Raw genomic sequence first — 22,183 nt, forward strand, 5'->3', positions numbered from 1 at the left:
GCTCAACGTGATTATGATGAGATATGTTCATATGGGAGTCCTTAGCTGGTCCATCTGGCTTTCTTATATTGTCAGATCCTTAGAAGCTTACTTCTGCAGATAAGCAAAGGGCCTTATTTTCCCATTAAATAGATGGTTGTCTAAGGTGTGAGGAATCCATGAGCCTGTCCCATGGGGTCTTTCCTTAAGAAAACGGCTTGCAGCAAGGTTTTGGGTTGACCGTTGGTATGACCTGGGCATAGGAAGTTTTTCAGTGTGCTTCATTCAGAGCACAAGAAGTAAGAATATGCAAGCTCAGGCTTTTTTATGTGGTGTCTTTGTAAGCAAACATCTGACCTGCCATTAGCCAGGCCACATTGGTAGAAGTGGATGCTTAGAGAAGATGGTTTAGATTTAAACTGGGAATGAATGAAATGAGGCTGGTTTAAAAGGAAGAGAGACGTGGCTTATTGGAGTTCCTTGTTTGGAGCAGAAGGAATGAAGGGAAGGAGATTAGGATGCAACAATGAAGTGTACCAAAGGGGGTACATTGAGTAGGACCACAGGGAATATAATGAGGGAAATGGGGAGATTTGCACTTATAGATGTAGTGGACCTAAAGAGGAAGAGCTGTAGCAATTGAAATATAAGTAGTGGCAAGGGTCTCTCACCTTTAGAGGTGAGAGTCCAAATGGTCCCTTCTAACCTTCAGATCTGGAAACAAAATTAAGAAAGAGGAGGGGGAAAAAAAGAACCAAGCATATTGATTACATGGCAGGAGTGTTCTGACAGTGAGATCTATCAGGCTGTGGAATAGATGCTTGCCAGGTCACCTCTTGGGACTTCTGAAACCCGGCTGTGCAAAATGAATGTCTCATAGGGAGCAATTCTTCATAGGGAGAGGCTGGATTTTATGACCTTAGAAGGTCTCTCTTTTTCCTCTCCATTTTCCTTTTGCTTTTATTTTCAGGTTTTTATGTCTTTAATTTGTAACCTGTTTTTTCTCTCTGCTGAGTGGAAGTTAAGGTTGTGCTCTGCTGCCTGCTATGTGAGCAGTGTGTAGATGTGAGGTTTGGCACCGGGACTCTTTGGGCACTTGTTCAATCACTCTGCAGCTGCCCTTGGATCTCCTGTAGGGTGTAGCCTCATCACATGTCCAACAGTTGTTATTAAACAGCGACCCAGAACAAAGCCCTGGTGCTGAACAGCCCAGGATCCTGGCTTAAGGCAGAGCATCCTTCAAAGAGAGGGTTGTGGGCAGCCGGTTCCTAACCCATCACCGACACGCAGAGTTTTGGCTGCCATCGTGTCTGACTTCAGAAGAGATGCTGTGGTGGGATGAATGCATTAATCTTGGTGATGGGGTTGTGTAACGTGTGATCAGTGAGTTCTATATTTACAGGATAGATAAAGCATAAAGGAGCTTTATTCTGGGATTTAAACACTTATCAGTTAAGCAGGGAGAAACATCCTGGAATGAGTAGACTGTGTAATTCCAGGCTGTGATAAGTGTGTTACCATCTTTAATTGGTATTTATTTATTGCTTTTGCAGCAGGTGAGAATGGCAGCTTTCTGCTACCAAGGGTTATTTGCATGTAGTGGTCAGAGGAAAAGGGCCAAGACTTCTCCTAATTGGGAAGGGTATTAAATCCTCTGGGAACAGGGGAATGTGGTAATATGGAAATATCAGAACCTCATCAGTCCCCAAGGAAGGGATGAGAAATGGACCCGAGTAGTGGTATCACCATTGGGTAGACTGAAGCAGTAGGGTATGGAAATGAAGTTTCTTTACCCCTGAAGGGGAAAAAGTTGTTCTAGGTGTGCCAACATCTGCTTAACATCAGTAGCCCATGGGCTGCTCTGGGTGATTGTCCCTGACCTCGTGGCGCAATGGTAGCGCGTCTGACTCCAGATCAGAAGGCTGTGTGTTCAAATCACACCGGGGTCAGCATGTCCCTGTCTCTGGGGTGGTGTGATGGGATGGCTGGCCTTAAGGGGCAGCTCTTTTGCTCTCCTGCTCCAGATCCCAAAGCTTCACCAGAGGGCAGCAAATGTGCCCTGGCAGAGAGGTGTTTTCTTCTGGACCAGTTTTGGGAAGTATCTGGATAGAAGGTGGTGACGCACTGGAACAGGTTGCCCAAGGAGGCTGTGGATGCCCCATCCCTGCAGGCATTCAAGGCCAGGCTGGATGTGGCTCTGGGCAGCCTGGGCTGCTGGTTGGTGACCCTGTATATAGCAGGGGGTTGAAACCAGATGGTCACTGTGGCCCTTTTCAACCCAGGCCATTCTGTAATCCTATGACTCCCTCATCCTGTTATTGGAAGGGAGGCAGTGGATGTCCCAGCCTGGTGCCATGTCTGGGTACTGCTTCACCTGTCCCTGGTACCCCTCAACAAGGAGAAGCATAGTTGGTTCCAGATGGGGTTTTTTACAAGAAGTCCATCCTGCAGTCCATCTGGATCCTTAGCAGGATTGGGTCGGGGAGGGTTTTAAGCTTTTTTCCAACTTAAGCCATTAAGTGATTCATTCCCTCCCTGTCTTTGCAGCATCCTTGGCCTTTCTCTGCAGCCTGACCCTCTCTTCTGCCAACTGCCAAGAGGACAGATCCACCATTATTGAATGTGATGTCCAAGTCATGGTGGGCTCCTACCACCAGCAAGGACCCAGATCTTACCTGTACCTGTGTGGGGAGAGTAAAGCTTGGGAGCAGCAGGGGGACACCGGCCCTTCGCAGAGACACATTACTGGACTCATTGCCAGGTTGGTTCTACCCAGAAGGCATTCACTGCCCCTGCCAAACAGTGAACTGCAGAAGGAGATAATTCCTGCTTCTCAGGTTGACACCGGGATAGGATTCCTAATTCTTAGGCTGCTGCCAGCAAAGCAGTTTAGCCTTGAGACCGCTAGAGAGCTCCGCTGGGTCGTGAAATTCATTCCTTCTGTCTATCAAAGCATTTCTATATTCCCCCTCCCCTCCTCTCCCATCTTTTTTAAAGGGTTTGAGAAACATCAGAAAATCCATCTCGTAAACAGCCTGCTTTGTTCCTTCTTAGGTTTTAATATTTATCTTCTGATCCAAAGCAACATCTGGTGGATGCCAATGGGGGAAAAGATTAGGCATTATGAAAAGCAGAAGCCTTTGTATTTTCTTTTTCCCCTCCCCTTCCTCTCTCCAAGCAGTTTCACGAGTAAAAAGTTGCAGAGAAAATTCAGCAGGCTGTGCAACATTTACTCAGCAAGGGGTGCTCAGGTTTTGCAATTCCAAGGCCAAGTTGCCTGGAAGTGTGTATTGTTACCTTTGCCTTTAATAGAGCTGCCGGGACTTTTGTCTGCAGAGCACATACTTCTAGGAGCGAGAGAGAAGCTCGAATTAAGGAATAAATAGATGAATTACACTCTGCAAAAGACATTTAAGCCCTATATAGGGAGTTAGAATATTGCTGCAGTGCACTATGTGTGCTTTGTTTCAATGGGCAGCGCTCGCTGGTGCTGTTCACGAACTTCAGTGGAGTTGCAGAGTTTTGATCCTTGTCCTTTATCTGGTTCTTGTCCCACCAGTAGTGTTAGGAGTCATCAACGGAGCTCTGTCTTGAGGTGGGAAGAATTGCTGAACAAGGACAGCAGTAATACAGTTACAGCATCTGCCTGTTGGTCTGTTGTTGTCACCCCATCAGCTTTTAAGCTCTGATAGAATTGTTTGAGTTGGGAGGGCCCCTTCAAGGCCATCTGTCCCACTGCCTGCACTGAACCGGACACCCACAGCTCCATCAGTGCTATGAGCCCATCCAGCCTGACCTTGGCTGTCTGCAGGGATGGGGCACCACCACTTCTCTGGGCAACCTGTGCCAGTGCTTAATTGCTCTCATCCTAACAGTCTTCTTCCTTATATTCAGTCTAAATCTCCCCTCTTTAAGCTTGAAACCATTTCCCCTCCTCCTACACAACAGACCCTCCTAAAGAGTCTGTCCCCTTCTTTCTTAGAGCCTTCCTTTAGGTACTGACAGGCTGCTCTCAGCTCTCCCTGCAGCCTTCTCTTCTCTAGGCTGTACACTGACCACCACTCCCTGGGTACGATCTCGCAATTAGATCTTCATCCATCGAATGGTCTACCCATCAAATCCATATCTTTCCAATTTGGAGAGAAGGATGTTGTGGGGGACCGTGTCAAAGGCCATACTGAAGTTGACATAGATGACATCAGTGACTCTTCCCTTGTACACGGATGCAGTTATGCTGTTGTAGAAGGGCACTAGGTAACTCAGACTGGAGAGGGATGAGGCAGCCCAAGATTAATGCTTTTGCTTATTGCTTTCAAAGTTATGCTCAGCTCTTCACTGCTTAAACACCCGTATTATGGGGGTTATTATGATGGTTTTATTTTCCTGGTTTGGATTTCTGCAGTTCTGCTGCTGTAGATGCTTCATCCTGGTATCAGTGGAGTGAAGGGGGTGGGAGGTCTGAACCTGAGTTTGTTGTGTGATGGTGATGAAAAGTCACACAGATCATTTTATGGCTGCTTCGTTATTTTTCTTAACCATGTTTTTGCCCTTCTAATTGTCTACATCCCAGAAACAGTTTAACATCTCTATGCATTCTAGATCAAGTTGATCATCATTTTACCTACTGCTTTTGCCTTTTCCAAACTTAAACCTTTTTAAGTTGTCACTACATTTTCCTTCTGTTGTGTTCACACTTAGACCTTGTGTAGAATTTCAAGTATGGGCTCAAAAGGAATTTTCCAGCAGGTTGATGTATTAGTCCGGTGAGTCCATTTCTAAACAGGGTTTTACTTAAGGTGGGAGAGGACAGAGAAGAAGGACTTATTTCAGATGAGTTTCGTGATCTGAAAATCTAGGGAAGAATAGAGGAAGGGAGTTGAAGTGAACCAAATGATCTATCTCAGAGCTCTTGGGAATGTGTTTTCAAACTTGAATTTCAGAAGACATCCCATTTCCAAATACTGAGCGCAGTTTGTAGCAAAGGGTTTGAAAATGATTGAATGAATTGTTAGGGGAATTCCTGAAATAATGCATGCTGGTTGCTCTAATTAATAACTGTAAGTGAAAGTAATAATAAAAAGGCAGATGAATGAGTTCTGCACGTAGGTTCAGCGGTTCAGACATTCATCCCAGGTTGGGAACTAAGGCATAGAAAGCATCGCTGACTTAACTAGATGTTAAATCTTTCCTGTTCTTTCTTCTTGTAAAACTGTGCCATTCCTTAACGTCATCCTACATTGAAGATACAGGAGCACTTCTTCAGGAACAGGGGGGAGTTGGCCCTTTGCCTACAAGGAGGCTGTGGATGCCCCATCCCTGCAGGCATTCAAGGCCAGGCTGGATGTGGCTCTGGGCAGCCTGGTCTGGTGGTGGGGGTTGAAACCAGATGATCATTATGGTCCTTTTCAACCCATGCCGTTCTATGATTAGCACTTGGAGTTCCTCTCCATTGACTTCAATTAGCAGCAAGTTGCCAGCTGAGCCAAAAACATGCCCCTTCTCCCTTTAAAACAGTTGGTTATTTAAAGATGCAGCTTTTTCTTGTAGCATGAAAAAGAAGTACTCTGCAGTCTTGAAAGATAGCCCAGTCCATTGAATTATCGCACAGGACAGGAGCAGTTCTCAAAGTGTTGCTATCAAAAGAGAGCGCCGTTCCCTACGGCTGGCTTTTGATTATTGATACAGCAGAGGGAAAGGTTCATTTAAATATAGAAAGAAAAATTCACTGTTAAAAAGGTTCAGCTACTTGCAGAAAGCTTTTTTTCCTTTTTTCTGTGGCTGCTGCTACTGTGGCTGCTTCCTTTAGCGCGTTAACCTCCTCCTACCCTAAAGAAGGGGCAACAGAACAAAGGCCCCTACCTGCAGTTAGAGCAGCTCCTTGTTTGCTCAGTGAGCCACCGCACTCAGCCCAGCTTGAAAAATGCAGGTGCACCAAATCATCCTGATCGCTGTGCTCTCAAGGAAGCTATGGCTGTTGGGTTGATACGGGTAGAAGTTGCGCTCCTGACATTAGTCATTTGGAAACTCCTGAAAATCCAGGTTCTACCAAACTGATCCTCTGTTCTGTTGAGTAAAAGTCCTTACGTGGAGGGGGCGAGGCACTGGAACAGGTGAGCTGTGGGTGTCCCATCCCTGTGGTGCCCAAGGGCAGGCTGGATGGGGCTGTGTGTAGCCTGAGCTGTGGGAGGTGTTCCTGCCCATGGCCCATGGGTTGGCTTTAAGATGTCTTCCAACCCAAACTGTTATAGGATTCTAAATCAACATTCAAAGCTTCTGCTCTCCTTCCTACGAGTTGCAAGGTGTGTATTTGATGGGTGAGAAGAAGGCGGCGTGATGGCAAAGGAAGGAATGAAAAGTGACGCTAAAGTGTCCCAAAGTCTTCACAAGTAAACGGGGAAGCCTTCCCCTCACTTTGAGGGATCTTGGATCCTGTAGCCCCTCGTAACGAAATGCTACCAAAGCCAGCAGCTCTCAGCAGCAAGAGCCAGGAAAAATATCTCTTCCCCACCACCCTTTCTATTACTTTTCCCTCCTGTTCAAGGGGAGGCTTTGGAGGAAATGTCTGTTAGTGTAACTGGCACATATATCGAATCTGCTTAGTCTGGGCTGTTAAGTAAGTTTAATTAATTTACTAAGTTAATGTTCCAATGCTAGCAACAAAGCATCATTGCAATCAGCTGGGTAGCAGGAATTGGAACCCCTAAATGAGCTCATTTTTTCACAGTTGGAATTAGGGACCAGTTAGCCAGTTGTGTGGCTTTTCCAATTTCTCCACTTGCCCTAAGGGAGTCGCAAGTTATTCATTCCCTATTGCTAAGTGTGAGTAGGATGGGGAGGGGGGGACATGAGCAAACCCTGCTCCATGTAGGAGTCCATCTTTGATCCCAGCGCTGCTGATTCCTAAGCTGTTGTCTGCACTTATCTTCCTTGGTCCTAGAATGGCATTTGCTGCTGTTTGCGATAGTTTGGAGAAGCAGAAAGGCATCACTGAGAGATATTTATGCATGTATTTTATCGTAAGCGTGTGCAGATAAAGGAGGGGGGGAAAAAACAAATAAACAATAAAAGAATGGAAACAAAATTACAGAAATTTGCAAAGTTTGACAAATGGTGGCCAGGAGTTGCCACAAGCTAATGGCTTGCAATGATTAATAAGAGTAAAAATAATTGCATTTCATTAAGATTGATGACACCCCATTTAACCTCCCTTCTCGTTTCAGCCCTAAAGTGGAAAGAGATGAAGTTCTCATCTATAATAGCTCCTGTAACATTACCATGGAAACTGAGGCAGAGATGGAGTGTGAGGGAGCTAATCAGCCAATTACCGCCAAGATTACTGAGATATGGAAAAACTGGGGCCAGAACACTCAGGTATAATCAAATCTCTTTTACAGACTGATTCAAACAGCTTAAAATTAAATTTGTAATATTGTGTACATTTAAAGGAGGCAAAAAAAGGAGAAAAAAAAAAAAGAAGAAACAATTTAGGCTGAGCAGCAGCTATATATAATATTAAAAGCTTTCCAACTTTGAATAGCGGTTGTAATGCTGTGCAGCTGTATTGGTGCTTAACTATGGTTGATGGTGTTTTATGAGACATAAACGAGCCCTACTTTATTTTCCGGGCAGTGTGTATCTTTTTATGTATTTTAAGCTCTGTCTTTTGATGTATTGATACAAATTCTATTCTAAAAGTGTTCTTTTCTGTTATTTGATCACACGAAGTTCCAGCTTTCCAATACAAACTTAGCATTCAGCATTTGTGTAGCTCTGCTTCTATGTGGGTTTTGCTCCTCTTTCATATCCAGAACTGAGACAGGACAGTCTCTCTTGCAGGAGTACAGCCACAATGTGTTTATCACAGAACCTCATGACTCTGAGCTAACATCACTGTAAGGCTCAGTCTCTACAAATATAACACAAACCCAAACCATTCACAGCTCTTGGGGGTTCTGCAGTGTTTTTGAAGGTGTTGAGCTGGAGTTCTGGGTTGTGCCTCTGGTGATAAGGAATTCAGAGCAGCTGGGTATCCTTTGACTGCCCAATGTTATCATCCTAAATGAGCAGTTCCTAAGATGTTGGTGGAGTTCTACCAGTACAGGGGGGAAGAGTTTCACTCCTGGCTTATGAGAACAAATGCTGGTTTTCCTCTGGTAAATCAAATTATCATGTATCCTTCCTAGTACAGGTGAGACCTGGGAAGCTGAAATTCATTTGCTCAGGATTTATGTTAAAGCTCTTCTGGTAATTTTTATCTCTATCCACAATAAGAATTCTGTTGCTGTATCTACAACCCTGCCCAAGAGCAGTGGAGGTATTCTGTACAAGTCATTTTGGTGTGTTTCCAGCATCAGATTCTGAAGCTTTTAATAAGCTGAGAATCTCTGAATATTTGCTCTGTAAATCTATTTTACTTGTATATTGTTCTTGCAGCCAAGCATCCTAAAATACCATTATTGCATAGTGATAGGACAAGGGGGAATGGTTTAAAACTAATTTGGGAGGTTTAGGTTGGATATTAGGAGGAAGTTTTTCACCCAGAGGGTTGTGACGCACTGGAACAGGTTGCCCAAGGAGGCTGTGGATGCCCCATCCCTGCAGGCATTCAAGGCCAGGAAATGCAAGAGGTCAGCACAGGGGCATACTTAGGCCTGTGTCAGGTCAGACAGCAACTACTCCTTTCCTTTAGGTTGTCATTACCCAGTGTGCAAAAGATGTCTCTACTGCTGTAGAGCACAGGCTGCAGTGTAGAGGAGCTGTCACCCACTGCTTTGTGTTGCCCCTTAGTGTCAGCAATGAGATGGTGACAGTCTGTCATTTTGGCTCAGCTGGCAACCAGCAAAGGAAAGAGTGGTGAGGGTTGTCCCTGCTGTGGTTTTTCCGCTGAGTGTGGGGTGAAACGGGGAGCTGAGCATCCTAAAGGAATGGAGGGAGTGCAGGATGAAACCAGCAGTGCTTTCTGATCTGGGATTTGCTGCTGCTTAATGAACCCAGCAGGCATTTGGAATCATTTTATCCCTCTTCCCAAAACCAGCCTGGGTGAACAGAGGTGGATGGGTGGGGAGTTCAGATAAATGGTTTCAATTTTGGTCCCTTTCTTGCTGACAGCATCCCGTTAAGATTTACGACCTGGTGCAGCATATGCATGCTTCACTGTAGAGATTTAAATCATGTCATGTGAACTGGCCTTACCTTTCCAGTGGAAATAATGGTCCCCAGGTTCTGCACCAAGCAGTGAAATGCATTAATAGCACCACGTGCCATAGGATAATGGTGCTATTAGCAGGCGGCACAACTCTGTACAAGTAATGGGAATGCATCTCTTTATAATAACATCTGGCACTTCTGTCGCACCCACATGAAAGGATCTCAAAGCACTCCACAAGCACAGATACTGTGCTCTCCATTTCAGTTTTTCTTGCTTATTATTGGTGTTGGAGCAGTGTTTGCTCCAGGATGGCAGAAGGGAAAAGAGGCATGACAGAAAGGCTTGATAGTCTTGTGTTATCAAGAGCATGGAGTGGTAAGAAAAGAGAACAAACTTGTTGCAGGGCAGAAAATGGGATAAAACCTCCAAATAGTTTTTGTAGAGTGGAGTGTAAGGGATATGAGACTTGGGGAAAAACACTTCTTCATCAATAGATGGGAAGATGTGTTTAAATGAGAAGATCTCATCTCTAGGAAGCTTAACTTTTGGATGATCTGCATGAGATGGGGAAGCCTAATTCTGCGAAGAGCTCTTCTACCTCTTGTTACACATCTCTGCTTGCAAATTAGGCTGTAGCTGTCATCCAGAATTAGAAGGCTGTATCTGCCCTGTTCACCTTGTTCGTGCTGCTGCTTTGAATCAGTCCCTCATATTTCCCATGCTGGTTAAACCTCTTGGAAGAGTTTTGGGTAAGATCCTCAGTTGAGGAAAAGTGCTGTATTTCAGGAGATGAGAGGCAAAACACATTCTTTCAACTCTTTTCTCTGTTTGCCATGGGTGCAGAATGAGCTGGGCTTGTGTTTGAATTTAGAGGACCCCACAGATTGCTGGAGTTTTCAAGCTGTTGGCTGGAGACCTGTTGCTTAGCAGACTTCATTGGGCTGAAGTTCACCGAATCAGCATATTCCTGGGATTTGCTCCATGCCCAGATATCTCCTCCAAAATACCATTAATGGGTTTAGACTGATAGACTGATTCTGGCCCTTTTCCTCCATTTATATTTGGAATCCTTGCCACCGTAGGACTGAAGTAGGTCACAGAAAGTTAGCAGCAGGCCTCTGCCCCATTGCTGTATTCAGCATCGTTAGTGTTTGTAACTCGCTCCGTTATTATCTCAGGAAGAGTTGCAGAATTATTTTGGTATCTGTATGTAATTCAGTTTAAACAGCCAAAAGGAGAAGTGGGGGTGGGGGGGAAGGAAAGAAAAAATATCCAACACTGGCTGTATATCCCACAGGACTTAATTAGTTCACAGCTTCGTGGTACACTGGATAATGGGAGGATACAGATTCACTAATGCAAGGGAGAAGTTCTAATGCTCACTCAGTACCTGTCCACTGCCACCTTGGCTACATAATGAGATGTCAGCCACAGTGATGCTGATGAGACATGCAAAACACTGATACAGTGTGTAAAGGATGCTCATGGGAAGGTTTGGCCAGGCTTAGATGTCTCCAAACCCATTGTGCTTAGTGAGCCTTCAGATTATTATTCCAGATCAGTGGACCGGACCTAATCGTCGTGTAAGCACGCTGTTTGAGCAGCGTTGCCCTGTGCTGATTCCTCCTTCCACTTCAGGCCCAGGTGGGTGATATAATGTTCATTGGAGGGCAGATGCCATGTGCATTAAGTCAGTCATAGGGAAGCTAAACGGGCATCCTCTGCAACCCAGCCCTCAGGGAGTCTCCATTAAGAAACAGAGGGCTGATGGAGAAATAACTTGCTAGATGCAAATGCCTTCTTGGACTTTGGCTCTGCCTGGGTCTGCTGCACTGCTATTTTTTTTTCAACAGGGCATTAAGGTGAGGTCTTGAGATATAAGAATAGCATTGACTTCTTTGTTCAGCAATTGAAACTGGGATAACTGCTTTGTTTGCTTCTCAGAGAGGAAAAAGTAGAACCAACAAAAAAAAGCAAAGGCTTCATCTGAGAACTGCACGGTCACTGAAGGGACTTTTGCTTTTCAGATTCTACTTCACTCCATTAGGTCCAGCTTTCCAAGTCTCTTGTATTCCTATTTATCTTAGAATCACAGCCTTCCCTAGAATCACAGAATGGCCTGGGTTGAAAAGGTCCTCAAATATCATCTGGTTTCAAACCCCTCTGCCACAGGCAGGGTCGTCAATCACCAGACCAGGCTGCCCAGAGCCTTCTTTTCTGTTCTTATTTTCCTCATTTACCATCTCTCTGGGCACCACATTATTTGCAAGTGAAGGAGAAGAGGTGATTTTGCATTTTGGAGTTATCTAGTACTTTATGTAGGTGGCAATGCCACATCCTCTGACCATGCTGTGTGTCTGTGAGGGTTGCGGGTGATGGACCAGCAGGGTTCTTGTGCTCTGTGTAGTAGATATGTGATATTCTTTCAGTATCACTTTAGTGCCATTCTTGTACTGCATTATTGTCTGATGGGTGCACGCTGAGGATGAGAAGATTGTAGTTGGTTGCCTCTGCTTGTAGATGTATGATTTAAATATGTAGAATCTCAGAAAATCTGAGTGAGAAGGGGCCCAAAAGGATTATCAAGTCCAACTCCTGGCTCCACACAGCACAACCCAATATATGCATATATGTGTATATACAAAACAGATCCAGTAGCTCAGTAGGAAATATTAGCTAAAGCTGAAGATGTGATGTTGTCTTTCAAGCTTCTTCATCCCTTAGCTCCAGAAATGGGTACAGCCTTAACACATTCTCATTCTTAAGCTTTCTTCTGTGTCCTTTGGTTATCCATCTTCATCTCTGTCCTGTTTTCCTGGAGCACCAAACGCTGTCAGAAAGCAAAAAGATCCTCTTTTTGCTTTTTTTTACCCCCCCAGTGTTCCCCTTTGAGGAAAACCACTGCCCGAAAACGAGTGGTTAAACAGGGTACGAGTGAAGTATGCCACCTGCAAGGATGGATGCGTTCTGATCTGGGGAATGGATGGGAAGTCAAGAGTAGGACCAGATGGAAAGTTCCTAAAATGTGATGTGTATATATACATACACATATATATGTTATAAACCTTCGCTTTTAGCAACCCAGCAAGTTCACCCTCTATTTCTTAACCTCCTGCCTTGGTCATGGTTGTTTTCAGAGGCAGGGATAGGAACACGCCAAAGCAAGTCGGATTCGCAGGCCTGGCGGAAAGGAAGTGGAGGAGTCAGTAACAAATGAACACAAAGAAAAGCACAAAGCTGGTCTTGGGGTACAGATGCTATCAGAGCAGCGAAGGGACCATCTGTAAGGTTGTTAAGATGTAGAGAACCAAGATGGCCTCCACAGTAACCACAGGCAATGCGAAGAGATAAATGGTTGACCCGAGCCTGTGTCAGGCTAGGATTGATGCCACTATCAGCCCTAGTGCCTTTGCAATGATTTTTTTTTTTAAATCTCTGATAGAGTGTGTTATCTAGTTACTGGCATGAGGGCAATGGCCTGGAGGCAGCGAGGAGGAGGAGGAGGGGGGAGGACGAAGGAGAGGAGGAGTGAAAGAGAGAAGGGGGGAAAGAAAAGGTCATTCTAGGAGGACAGTCTCGGTTGGGCTAAATAAGAAAATGAGGGCCTTGCCCTGAAAGGGGGAGGAGGTAAATAAATAATAAAAGAACCTGCTGCTAGGTATGCAGGAAAAGGATAAGCAAAATTGCTTCCCCTTCTTTTCTTTTTGTTTTCGTTCTTCTTTTTCTTTCTTTCTCTTCTTTTTTTTTACTTTCTCCTTTTAATAGGATCAGCCCTGGGCTGCAATGGGAAATTTAGGAGATCTGCTTCTGGTGAGGTTTGTTTTTTTTTTTTTTCTTCTCTCTCTTTTGCTTTAACTTTTTGCTTCCTGATTTGAAGTTTAACTCTTTCCTTCCCTGTTCTCAGCTCAAAAACAACAACGACAATAAAAAAAGGCTGAATTATGTATATTTTTTCTTCTATCCCTCACACCTTTGTTTTACTTTTATTCCACTTCCCTCATCCCGCCATCTTTTTGGTGTTAGAGGTTATTTTGAAGTTGGACCTGGGAGCTCTCTTTACCCCGTTGCACAGGAGCCCTGTTGGCTATTGCTTTGTCTCCATACGGATGCCACCTCCCAGTAACCCACAACACACTGACACCTTTCCACTTCCACTTATACAGACCCACATGAAATCAGAACCATTTTTCTTCTTTCCCTCTATTTATTCCATCCTGAAAAGAAAAACAGATTGAGAGTAGAAAGTGTCATTTTAGAGGCACACCTCTACAGGGCAGAAAACAACGATTTCCCTTCCCTCACATAGAAAAGTCTTGAATTAAGGTCAAGAGAATGCAAGGAAGCCTTCCCAAGGGACTATAAGCAAATTTTCTCTGTTTTCTTGCAGACTCTTGCATAGAGCCTTGTTGCCACTTTTCTGTTTAATTATGAAAGACTCTAATTGGCTCCTTTGGCATTTTGGGTAGATTTGGACAGTGTTATGTGGTTGAAGCACAGCTCTGGTTCTCTATCTGTAGAGCCTGCTCTTGACTTGGGTGAATGGCACTGGGGTGTTTATTGGCTGGTTCCATGCTATCATGCAGGCTTTGGGCTCTGGATGAATTTGAAGGGAAGCTTTTCCATCTCACCCTTGTGAATTTGAATGGAAAAGGTTGTTCTCCTTAGGGGTAAACCTAGCCTAGGCTTGTTCTTCTCCTGTGTTGGAGTTTGGCTTAATGTATGAGTGGGTCTTGCTTTCCTTAGGTGTGGTGTGGGTTGAAGATGTCTCCAAACAGCTCTTGCATTGCTGGCATAGTCCTCTATGTCACTGTCTGAATATGTGTCCCATTTCTGATCCTGGGTTGATCTGATGCTGGGTTATGAACATTGTCTTTACAGGAATGTAGCTCTAGAGAGCTGAGTTCAGTGCCTGTTTGTGGCTTGACCAAAGATCTGACTAAGATCAGACTTCCAGGGAGAATGGGAAAACATGTTGGGAGTTTAATGTGGTGGGGGACACAGCTGGGTTTTGCTTCATTTGGGGAAGAAAAGGGCTGTATGCTGAGGGTAACAAGGACCTGAAAACTTCATCTTGTAGCAAGCTACCAGGAGTGATGGAAACATAATCATCTCGCATCATAATTTCTTCTGTGTATGTACAGACTTTGGCATAAGGAGTAAGGATGAGTAGTATTTGTACTTTGCACTTATTTTTTTCCTGTTTTGTTACTGCTGGTTTTACAACAAAGCTTTTCCCAGACTAAAAGATGAGAAAGAAGCGTGTACCTGGAGGATGACTGAATTTCAGTTCAGAAACATTCATTAACAAAAAATAAATTAAGAATGTTCTAGCAAGAGGGGAAAACCATCATGTTCGAGCCCTCTGCCACAATTAACCTGAGAGCCTTCATTCTGTCTTTAACAACAGGGTTAATTTTATGTGATTGCTAGTAAAACCAGGCTGTTTTCATGGTGAGTTGTCAGCAGCTGGGTGATGGACTGAGTTAACAACCCCTTGGAAGTGCTGGGTGTGTGCCTGTGATTGGCAGCTCTGTAGGTGGAACCCCCTCGTTCCCAATCTGTCCTTGGGGATAACTGCAGAGCAAAGGACTTCATTAAGGGATAGTAAGGCTGCCTCATAAAAATGAGCCAATGATTACCATCAGAATGGGAAGGAGCAGAGGGTACTGGGTGATCTGGGGGCCCTGTGATGAAAAGCAGAATTCCCAGGGCAGGGAAGCATCAGGTGAATTGGCTGCTATGGCATTAACAAAATATTCCCCGTTAAATTCATGGGTGATGCAGGGCTGGGAGCTGTTAGCTCAGATTCAGTTAAATTTCAAGTGTCAGAGCTCATTAGAGGTGACTTTAGCCAAAGACAGTTTGTGAGGTGCTCAGTAAATTCGACTTCCTTGAATAAGCTTGAATCAAGAAGATGCCACTTGACTTACTGATCGATTTTTCCTGCTTTCACACAACTTCTTTAGGTCTGGGATTCCAATCGAAGGTCAGACTCAGTTTTTAAGTCACTTAGGGACTGTGGTTCTCTTGGGACCATCAAGGATCATGGAAGTCCAGCTCATGTATATACATACTCTTTCAGTTACAGTGCCTGTCTCTACCTGAAATCAAATCTGCCCTTCGAAAATGCTACCTGGTGCCCATCTGCATCCTTAAGCACTTGAATGCACTGGGGTATGGATGTGCCACTAAAGTTCCCTGGAAAGAGGCCCTAGATTTGATACCCTGCCAGATGATGTGGAGGCAGACAAATGTTGTGGGTGGGTGGGTGGACAGTAGAAGCCACGACACATTGCAGGGGATCTGTTCCCAACAATGATAGGCTGTTCCAGCCCCAAAAGGGATGGCTTCATAGCTCAGACAGCAGCAGTTTGTGCTTTGAACTCAAAGGGCTCTCAGTTCAGAGGGCAACATGTTAGTTGAGGAGCACTCTTGCACGCCATTCTCTCATTTTAATTAACTCTTTTAATGTCTGGAAAAGTGCATTTCTGCTCTGGATATTTCCTTGTTTGGAAGTTGTCTTGCATCAGGAATGTTTGTTCAGCTCCTTGCAGATTAAGATCTTGGGCTTTATCTGGATTTCTTGCAATTAAATAGACACCTTTTCTGCAAGGAATAAAGTGGGATGTACCTGGTATTTTTAATGACACTCAACACCCAACATCCCATTAGGAACTAGAAAATTCAGCTTGAAGTGGCAGTCCAAAGGTAACCTTTACCAATGGGTGACATCTCCATAGCCATCATAACCCAGAGTTCCCCTATTGCTTGTGTGACCTTTTCTGTAAGAGTCCCATCTTCACCTTTTTACCTTTCTGGCAGATAAGTGTTTTTGATGATGACAATAAAGATACGGCAAAGCACTTTTATTCTTGGTTGCCCCATCTGGGCTGTGCGTTTGATCCGAACAGCCAGCGTCCCAGTCAGATTGCACTATCAGATGGAGCTGGCTCTATTTCCTGCATTATTCTTCCTGGCTGTACCACATTATGCAATTATGTTTGCATTTAAACCTGAGCACTTACCTGTAATGATGCTGTAGTTCAGTTCATGATACATTACAGCACTAGATAATGCATACAGATAGGCTAAGAAAGCATGTTGTTGATGTGCTAAAACTAAACAGGACATTGCATTTGAAAGCGGGCTCTGAAAGCTCGCAGATTAGGATGAGACACTTAAAAAAGCTCGCATTACTGAAATAACAGCCATGCAGGATGAAACCCTCACCCTGCTGGGCAGGTACAGGATTGAAGGGACACTGCAAGGCTTCAGTCTGCATCTTGGAAGACAGAATCATAGAATGACTTGGGTTGGAAGAGACCTTAAAGATCATCTAGTTCCAAGCAAGGATATAGAATCATAGAATCGCCAAGGTTGGAAAAGACCTACAAGATCGTTCCGTCCAACCATCCAAACATGTGTTATACCTGCTAATACCTAATACTTGGATCAATCTCCCACCATAAGCTTCATAAAACCCCAAGAGATGTGAGAACAACGTTTGACTCAGACAGACATGGGACTTTCCATGAGTGTCATGGTTTCTTTCGTTATGGAGTGATATAATCCTGCTCCCATCCTCCTGTTAGTTGGTATTTTACTTTGTTTTCAGGCGAGCTTTTTTTGCTTGGGTTTAGGAAATCTACGCATGCTACATGTGGGACATGTGCTCCCCCCTCCAAGAGCAATGCCTTTTCAGTGCCCTAGGAAAGCACTATGAGATCAAACTAATATTCCATGTCCTTAATTAAATACCTCTGGTGCAAAGAGCCTTACCTTCTGCGCTTGGAAATTGCAATGATTACTCCCCTGCTGGAAAAGGCTTTTTTTTTTTTTTTTTGGCAGTTATTTCTGAGTATTTTTTGTTTGTTTGTTTTTTAAATAAGGATTAAACTCTTTCTCATGCCGTTGTCCAGTTGCTAATTGGCCTGAGACTGACTTGTGCCATGGGCTCTGACCTCCAAAACTGCCCATTCATTTTTTTTCTCAACTAATCAGCTAGACGAGCTGTTTACAGTTGGCTTTTGGGTCTTCTCACTGCTTTTGTGGCTGCCCCTGTCTGAGTAATTAATGACAGCGTGGCTTGTTTTTGGTCTTGAGTTACTAATGCTGTTGGCTGCAAATACATTTTTACCTCTGGGACGTGCCAGCTTCCTGGTTCTAGTCCCACCTCATTGGCCCAGGTCAATTCTTTGTGTGTAAACAGATTTATCCTGTAATAGTTGGAAAGAGAATAGGTCATTCATCAGTCCCATAGAGAACATGCCCAGCCAGATTCTTCTCTTCTCGCGCTCGTGCAGCTCAGCAGAAGTCAGAAAGGCTGCTAAAATTTAAGGGGGGTGGGGGGGGGGGAAGAAGAAAATAATTATTTTGTCATAACTCAGTACAGTTCATGTCCAGCCACCTGCCCGGCCCTGATCCATGTAGTATTAATGAAGGAGGTGTTACATAGATTTCTTAGGTAGGGTAATATCACCTGCATTTTAGCACTTGTATAAAGGATAGAGAAATTAAGTAGCAACATGTGATGAAACGTCATTAAAAAAAAAAAAGCAATCATATTTTGGCCTTGGAAAAGCATAGGTTGGTTAAGTTCTACAGTAATTCACAAGGCAATGAGCTCATTTTGGCAGAAATTATTATTTTGTTTTTCCTACCATACAGTTCTTTAGATGTAGAATCGTAGAATGGCCTGGGTTGCAAAGGCCCACAGTACTCATCCAGTTCCAACCCCCTTCTATGTGTGGGGTTGCCATCCATTAGACCAGGCTGCCCAGAGCCACATCCAGCCTGGCCTTGGATGCCTGCAGGGATGGGGCATCCACAACGTGCTTTCTTTCTTTTTCACTTTTAATGTAATTATAGCTGCTTAGTGAGTTGTGATGAGCACAACCATTCATGTGCTGTGTTTTTTGTTTTAATATCATTTATTTCACAGTGACTGGAAGAAGTTGATTCAAGTATCTCTCAAACTTTGTTGTACAGTTTGGCTACTGCATGGTGCTTTTGCTAAGGGAATTGAGGTGGGCTCTCTATTGCAGCTCTTCCCTGTCAGGGGGTGGATCATTTTGCTGTGCTCCGGTGATGAGGATTAAGTTGTATCCCCTCCATCTTGGGAACATTTGGAGAAGTCTTGGGATCTTCTACGTCCCACATTACCCTTGAACATCTTCAGTTTGCTCTTTGATTGCATGGCACAGTCAACTGGATTCTCTTCATTTTGGTGTGGGTGTATAAACACATGTATTTGTGTGCCAAATAAGGTGTTGCTCTCTGCTGCTCAAGTGTGGGGTGTTTTTGTCTGTTTCACAATGTGAGGTGCTTGCTGCACTCTCTGGGACAGCCCTAATCCTTCTTTCCCACAAACCTCTATGTGTGCTTTCATTCTTGCCTTCAGCGAACTCTTTGTATGCTGTCAGGAATGAAAAGAAGATTGCAGAAGTCATCTTCTTGATGTTGATTTATCTCAGGGACACTTTTCACCCTGACGGATGTCATGCGTGCAGGAGACATAGAAGAGCAGAATAAAAGAGTGTCCCTATCATGCTTGTCTCAGGGATACAGGCTGTGCAGTAGAGTACTATGACTTTTCAGTTGTGAATGTTTTTCAGTTAATTTGGTCCAGGGTTTGAGTATCCAAGAGCAGATGAGGCAGGAATCATGCCAAGAGACAAGTTCAAGGGTGTTGGGAAGCACCTTGTATGCTGACTCCACTGACTGTAGCAAATATAATGCATCTGCATCTCTTTCAAGCATGTGTAGGAGGGAGGAGCCTCCACCAATTTGTCTGTTTTAATTATAGATGTTCTATCCACCTTTCTAATTGCTCCTTCATTAAGAAGTAGCTTGTTGTTTCTTGTTTCCCTAGGAGCTAAAAATAATCAACTTTTGTTTGTTTCTGTAAATATTTCCTTTTTTTGCCCTTGAGGAGATAATTATTTCTATTGTTGCATGAAGATGGTGGCCAATACAGGAGGAATAATTAGAGCAGATGGCTGGAAATACTTCCCTTGTAAAAGATATCTAGGGTAATAAAATGCCTCCCCTCCTCTTTTGTCTCCTCCTAATACATGTTTTTTCTTTCCTTCAGGTAGGTGGGGGTTGCGTGGGGCTGTAATTCTTTTCCTGTTGTATTAAACTGAGCAGCTGTCAAGAGTTCACAGCCCGGAAAGTGAGCTCCCTGTATCCATCACTGAAATTACAGTGTTTTCAAATGTGGTGTGGAGTTCTGGGTCTGTGGGGTGGGGAAATTCACGCTGTACTCCATCACTTCAAATGTTAACCTTGCCTCTCTGTGGTGACTGAGGACAGGAACACTTGCTCTCCATACGCGCTGGCTAAATGGCGATCTGTCAGCACCAAGGAATATGCTGCCCCACGTGTGTCAGTCTGTCAGAAGTTTGAAACCTTTGGCTGTACACAGCAGGAAGGATGAGGGGATGGAACTGATGGTGATCTCAGTGCTGGAGAGGTGGCACGCTCTGTGCCTTAGTAGATGTGTCTAGGGAAGGGATAAAGCTGGCTACTGAAGTTGGGGAGCTCTACCTTACCTTGCATTGCTCTTGATGGCTCTGCGTTAGGTAAGCATAGACTGGGAGCAGAAAATGAGAGCATGGAGCACAGCAGCAAGCAAAGTCTGTGCTGCTTCGCTCAGCCATTGCTTTGAGTTTTGGTTTTAAAGATTCTGCTTAATTTTTATGCAGCTCTGTGTGCTTTTTAGCAGCCATAGAATCATAGAATGGCCTGGGTTGAACAGGACCACAGTGATCATCTTGTTTCAACCCCCCTGCTGTGTGCAGGGTCACCAGCCACCAGACCAGGCTGCCCTGAGCCACATCCAACCTGGCCTTGAATGCATCCAGTCCTTCTATTGTGACTTTACTTAACAAAATGAAATGTCACCACAAATTGGCATCAGATGAGATAAGTTCTGCCTAAACTGGAGCTTCTCAACCTCTTGTCTGCCAGCCCGTGTGGGAATGCAAACATATTCACTTGTTGCAGTTGTTGCTGCTGTTTGTGGGCCCTGGTAGTAACAAGCTGAGAAATGGGCACTCAGAGCTGGTGTCCCCAGGGCTGACATACAGGCAACCTGGAGCTGGTTGACAGCAGCAGCAGCCAGCAATGGAAACTGGAAAGAGACTTGCCTTAGAATGGAAAAACAAGGTGCAGGAGGGAAGGACAGTGTACTGAATTGCAAGGGGCCTGTGCATCTGTTTTATACTACTGAAATACTATTTTATCAGTACATCAGTCATTGTTTGAGAGCTCTGATGGGGAGGGAGCTGTTTTGCAGGCTTGGTTACCACAATGGGTTTCCAGTGGTAAGCAGATGTGAGGGCACATCATTCAACATTCTGGAGTCTGGTTTAAAAGTTCAGTTTGTCTTGCTGAAAACATTGATCCTGAACTTGAGTGAATATAAGCTGGCTCTCTGGGGTTGGGAACTGCATGGGGTCCAGCAGTTGGGCACAGCCCTTACCATGAACTGAGAACTTCTTCAAGACATTGTGTCACCTCATTCAGACCAGAATGGAGGCCTGGCTGTATTCAGAGAAGGCTTAGCCTAAATCACCTCTGTGTGTACAAAAGAAGGCAGCTTTGAGGATGTATTTCACACCTGTCTCAGGCTGGAGTGTGAAGCCACCGCCTTTATACCACAGCCAGCTCCAACCTCATCATTCAGAGCTCATTCTATTCCAGTTCCTGGCTTTCTGTCTGCCTGCCATTTATCACGCTTCATGCTGCAAATGATAAAAGCACGGGAGGAAAGTGCCCACTGCTGGCCACAGACAGCCAGCTTCCCTTGCTCTGTAGCCTCACTGTGCTTCGTTCAACAAACACAGGTGGGATGGGCACTCAGCCATCACTCTGCTGCCCTTCTTTCTGTATAAGCGTGTCGTGGTTTTTCTCTTTTCCCTCTTTTCTCCCTCAGGCCGCCCTCCAGCTGTGCTGTCGTTGGGCCGAGGCCTCCAGCTGGCCCTATGGCCGCCTGCCACAAGATGGTGCCAACGTCACGGTAGAAGCTGGCAGGACGATGCTGCTGGGCGCCGCCACCGCCGTGTTGCACCTGCTGCACATCAGAGGTCTGAGGGGGCTGGGGGGCCTCAAAGGGCGTATAAAGGGTTGGGGAGAGTTTAATTTGTATGTATGTATGCAAATGTTATGCTGTTTGGATCCTGGAGCTGATGGAAGGGCATTGGGGTGTGTGGGGGGAACCCAGGGCAAGTTGTGGTTGGATGAGGGGAAATGGCTTCGAGATAAAGGAGGGGAGATTTAAGCTGTGTACAAGGAACACAGCTTAAATTTCTATGATAGAGGTTGTGATGGTGCTGGTATGGGTTGCACAGAGAGGAGGTGGTGCCCCATCCCTGCAGACAGCCAAGGTCAGGCTGGATGGGCTCTGAGCACTGATGGAGCTGTGGGTGTCCCTGTTCAGCCTTGTTTAAATGCAGAGTCAGGATATGCTGAGGTCTGGTTTGGTGTGAGACCAGGCTGGAGTCATCTTTCCTTACTTTTCCTTGTGTTGCCCAGCTCTGGGGAGTTGTTTAGGCTCCTGTATTGATCTAGAGAAACACACATCACCAAAGACATACTCATCTTAGGTATTATAGATTCCCATCTTAAGAAGGATCTCAGTGAGGTGATCCCCTTAAGAGTAACAACTACTGAGTCTCTGAACTTGTCAAATAATTGCCAAGTTTCCCCAGCTGCAAAATGGGCATGACAATAAACCCCAAGCCTGCAGGCGAAGTGTAGAAGCGCACTCTGATTGAAGCCTGAGCTGAAGTGTTTTTGTAGGTTGGAGCTGGAGAATGGGATTAAATTGTAGTTCTGCTCCCTTTTGGCTTTCTTGACTCAGCACCGGGCTGCCTGTGCACTCAACCTGAAACAGACTTTATGGATGAAAAAAAAAAGCCTATAAAGCTACTGAGTCTGCTCTTCTGCAAACATGCTGTTGTACCCGACCATTCAGGTGCTGTATCCAGCAAACTCAACCCATATATGTAGGCCCATTTCTTGAGATTTCTCAGTTTTAAGATGCCACGAGGA

General features: G+C 44.8%; 1 protein-coding gene and 1 non-coding gene across 5 annotated transcripts in view; both read left to right on the forward strand.

The window, feature by feature from the left end:
* The window catches only part of PKHD1 (PKHD1 ciliary IPT domain containing fibrocystin/polyductin), a 191,966-nt gene that overhangs the window by 34,021 nt on the left and 135,762 nt on the right, over positions 1–22,183 (forward strand). For all 4 annotated transcript variants that reach the window (XM_015859836.2, XM_015859832.2, XM_015859833.2 and 1 more), the window contains 3 exons: positions 2,527–2,740; positions 7,200–7,350; positions 21,066–21,216. In XM_015859836.2, coding sequence (XP_015715322.1) covers positions 2,527–2,740; positions 7,200–7,350; positions 21,066–21,216 — 516 coding nt within the window. The remainder of the gene's footprint in view (positions 1–2,526; positions 2,741–7,199; positions 7,351–21,065; positions 21,217–22,183) is intronic.
* TRNAW-CCA lies at positions 1,857–1,928 on the forward strand. The gene has a single exon. It is a non-coding gene; the product is annotated as a tRNA-Trp (tRNA).

Source organism: Coturnix japonica, chromosome 3 (assembly GCF_001577835.2).
Source record: "Coturnix japonica isolate 7356 chromosome 3, Coturnix japonica 2.1, whole genome shotgun sequence".
Classification (NCBI taxonomy): domain Eukaryota; kingdom Metazoa; phylum Chordata; class Aves; order Galliformes; family Phasianidae; genus Coturnix; species Coturnix japonica.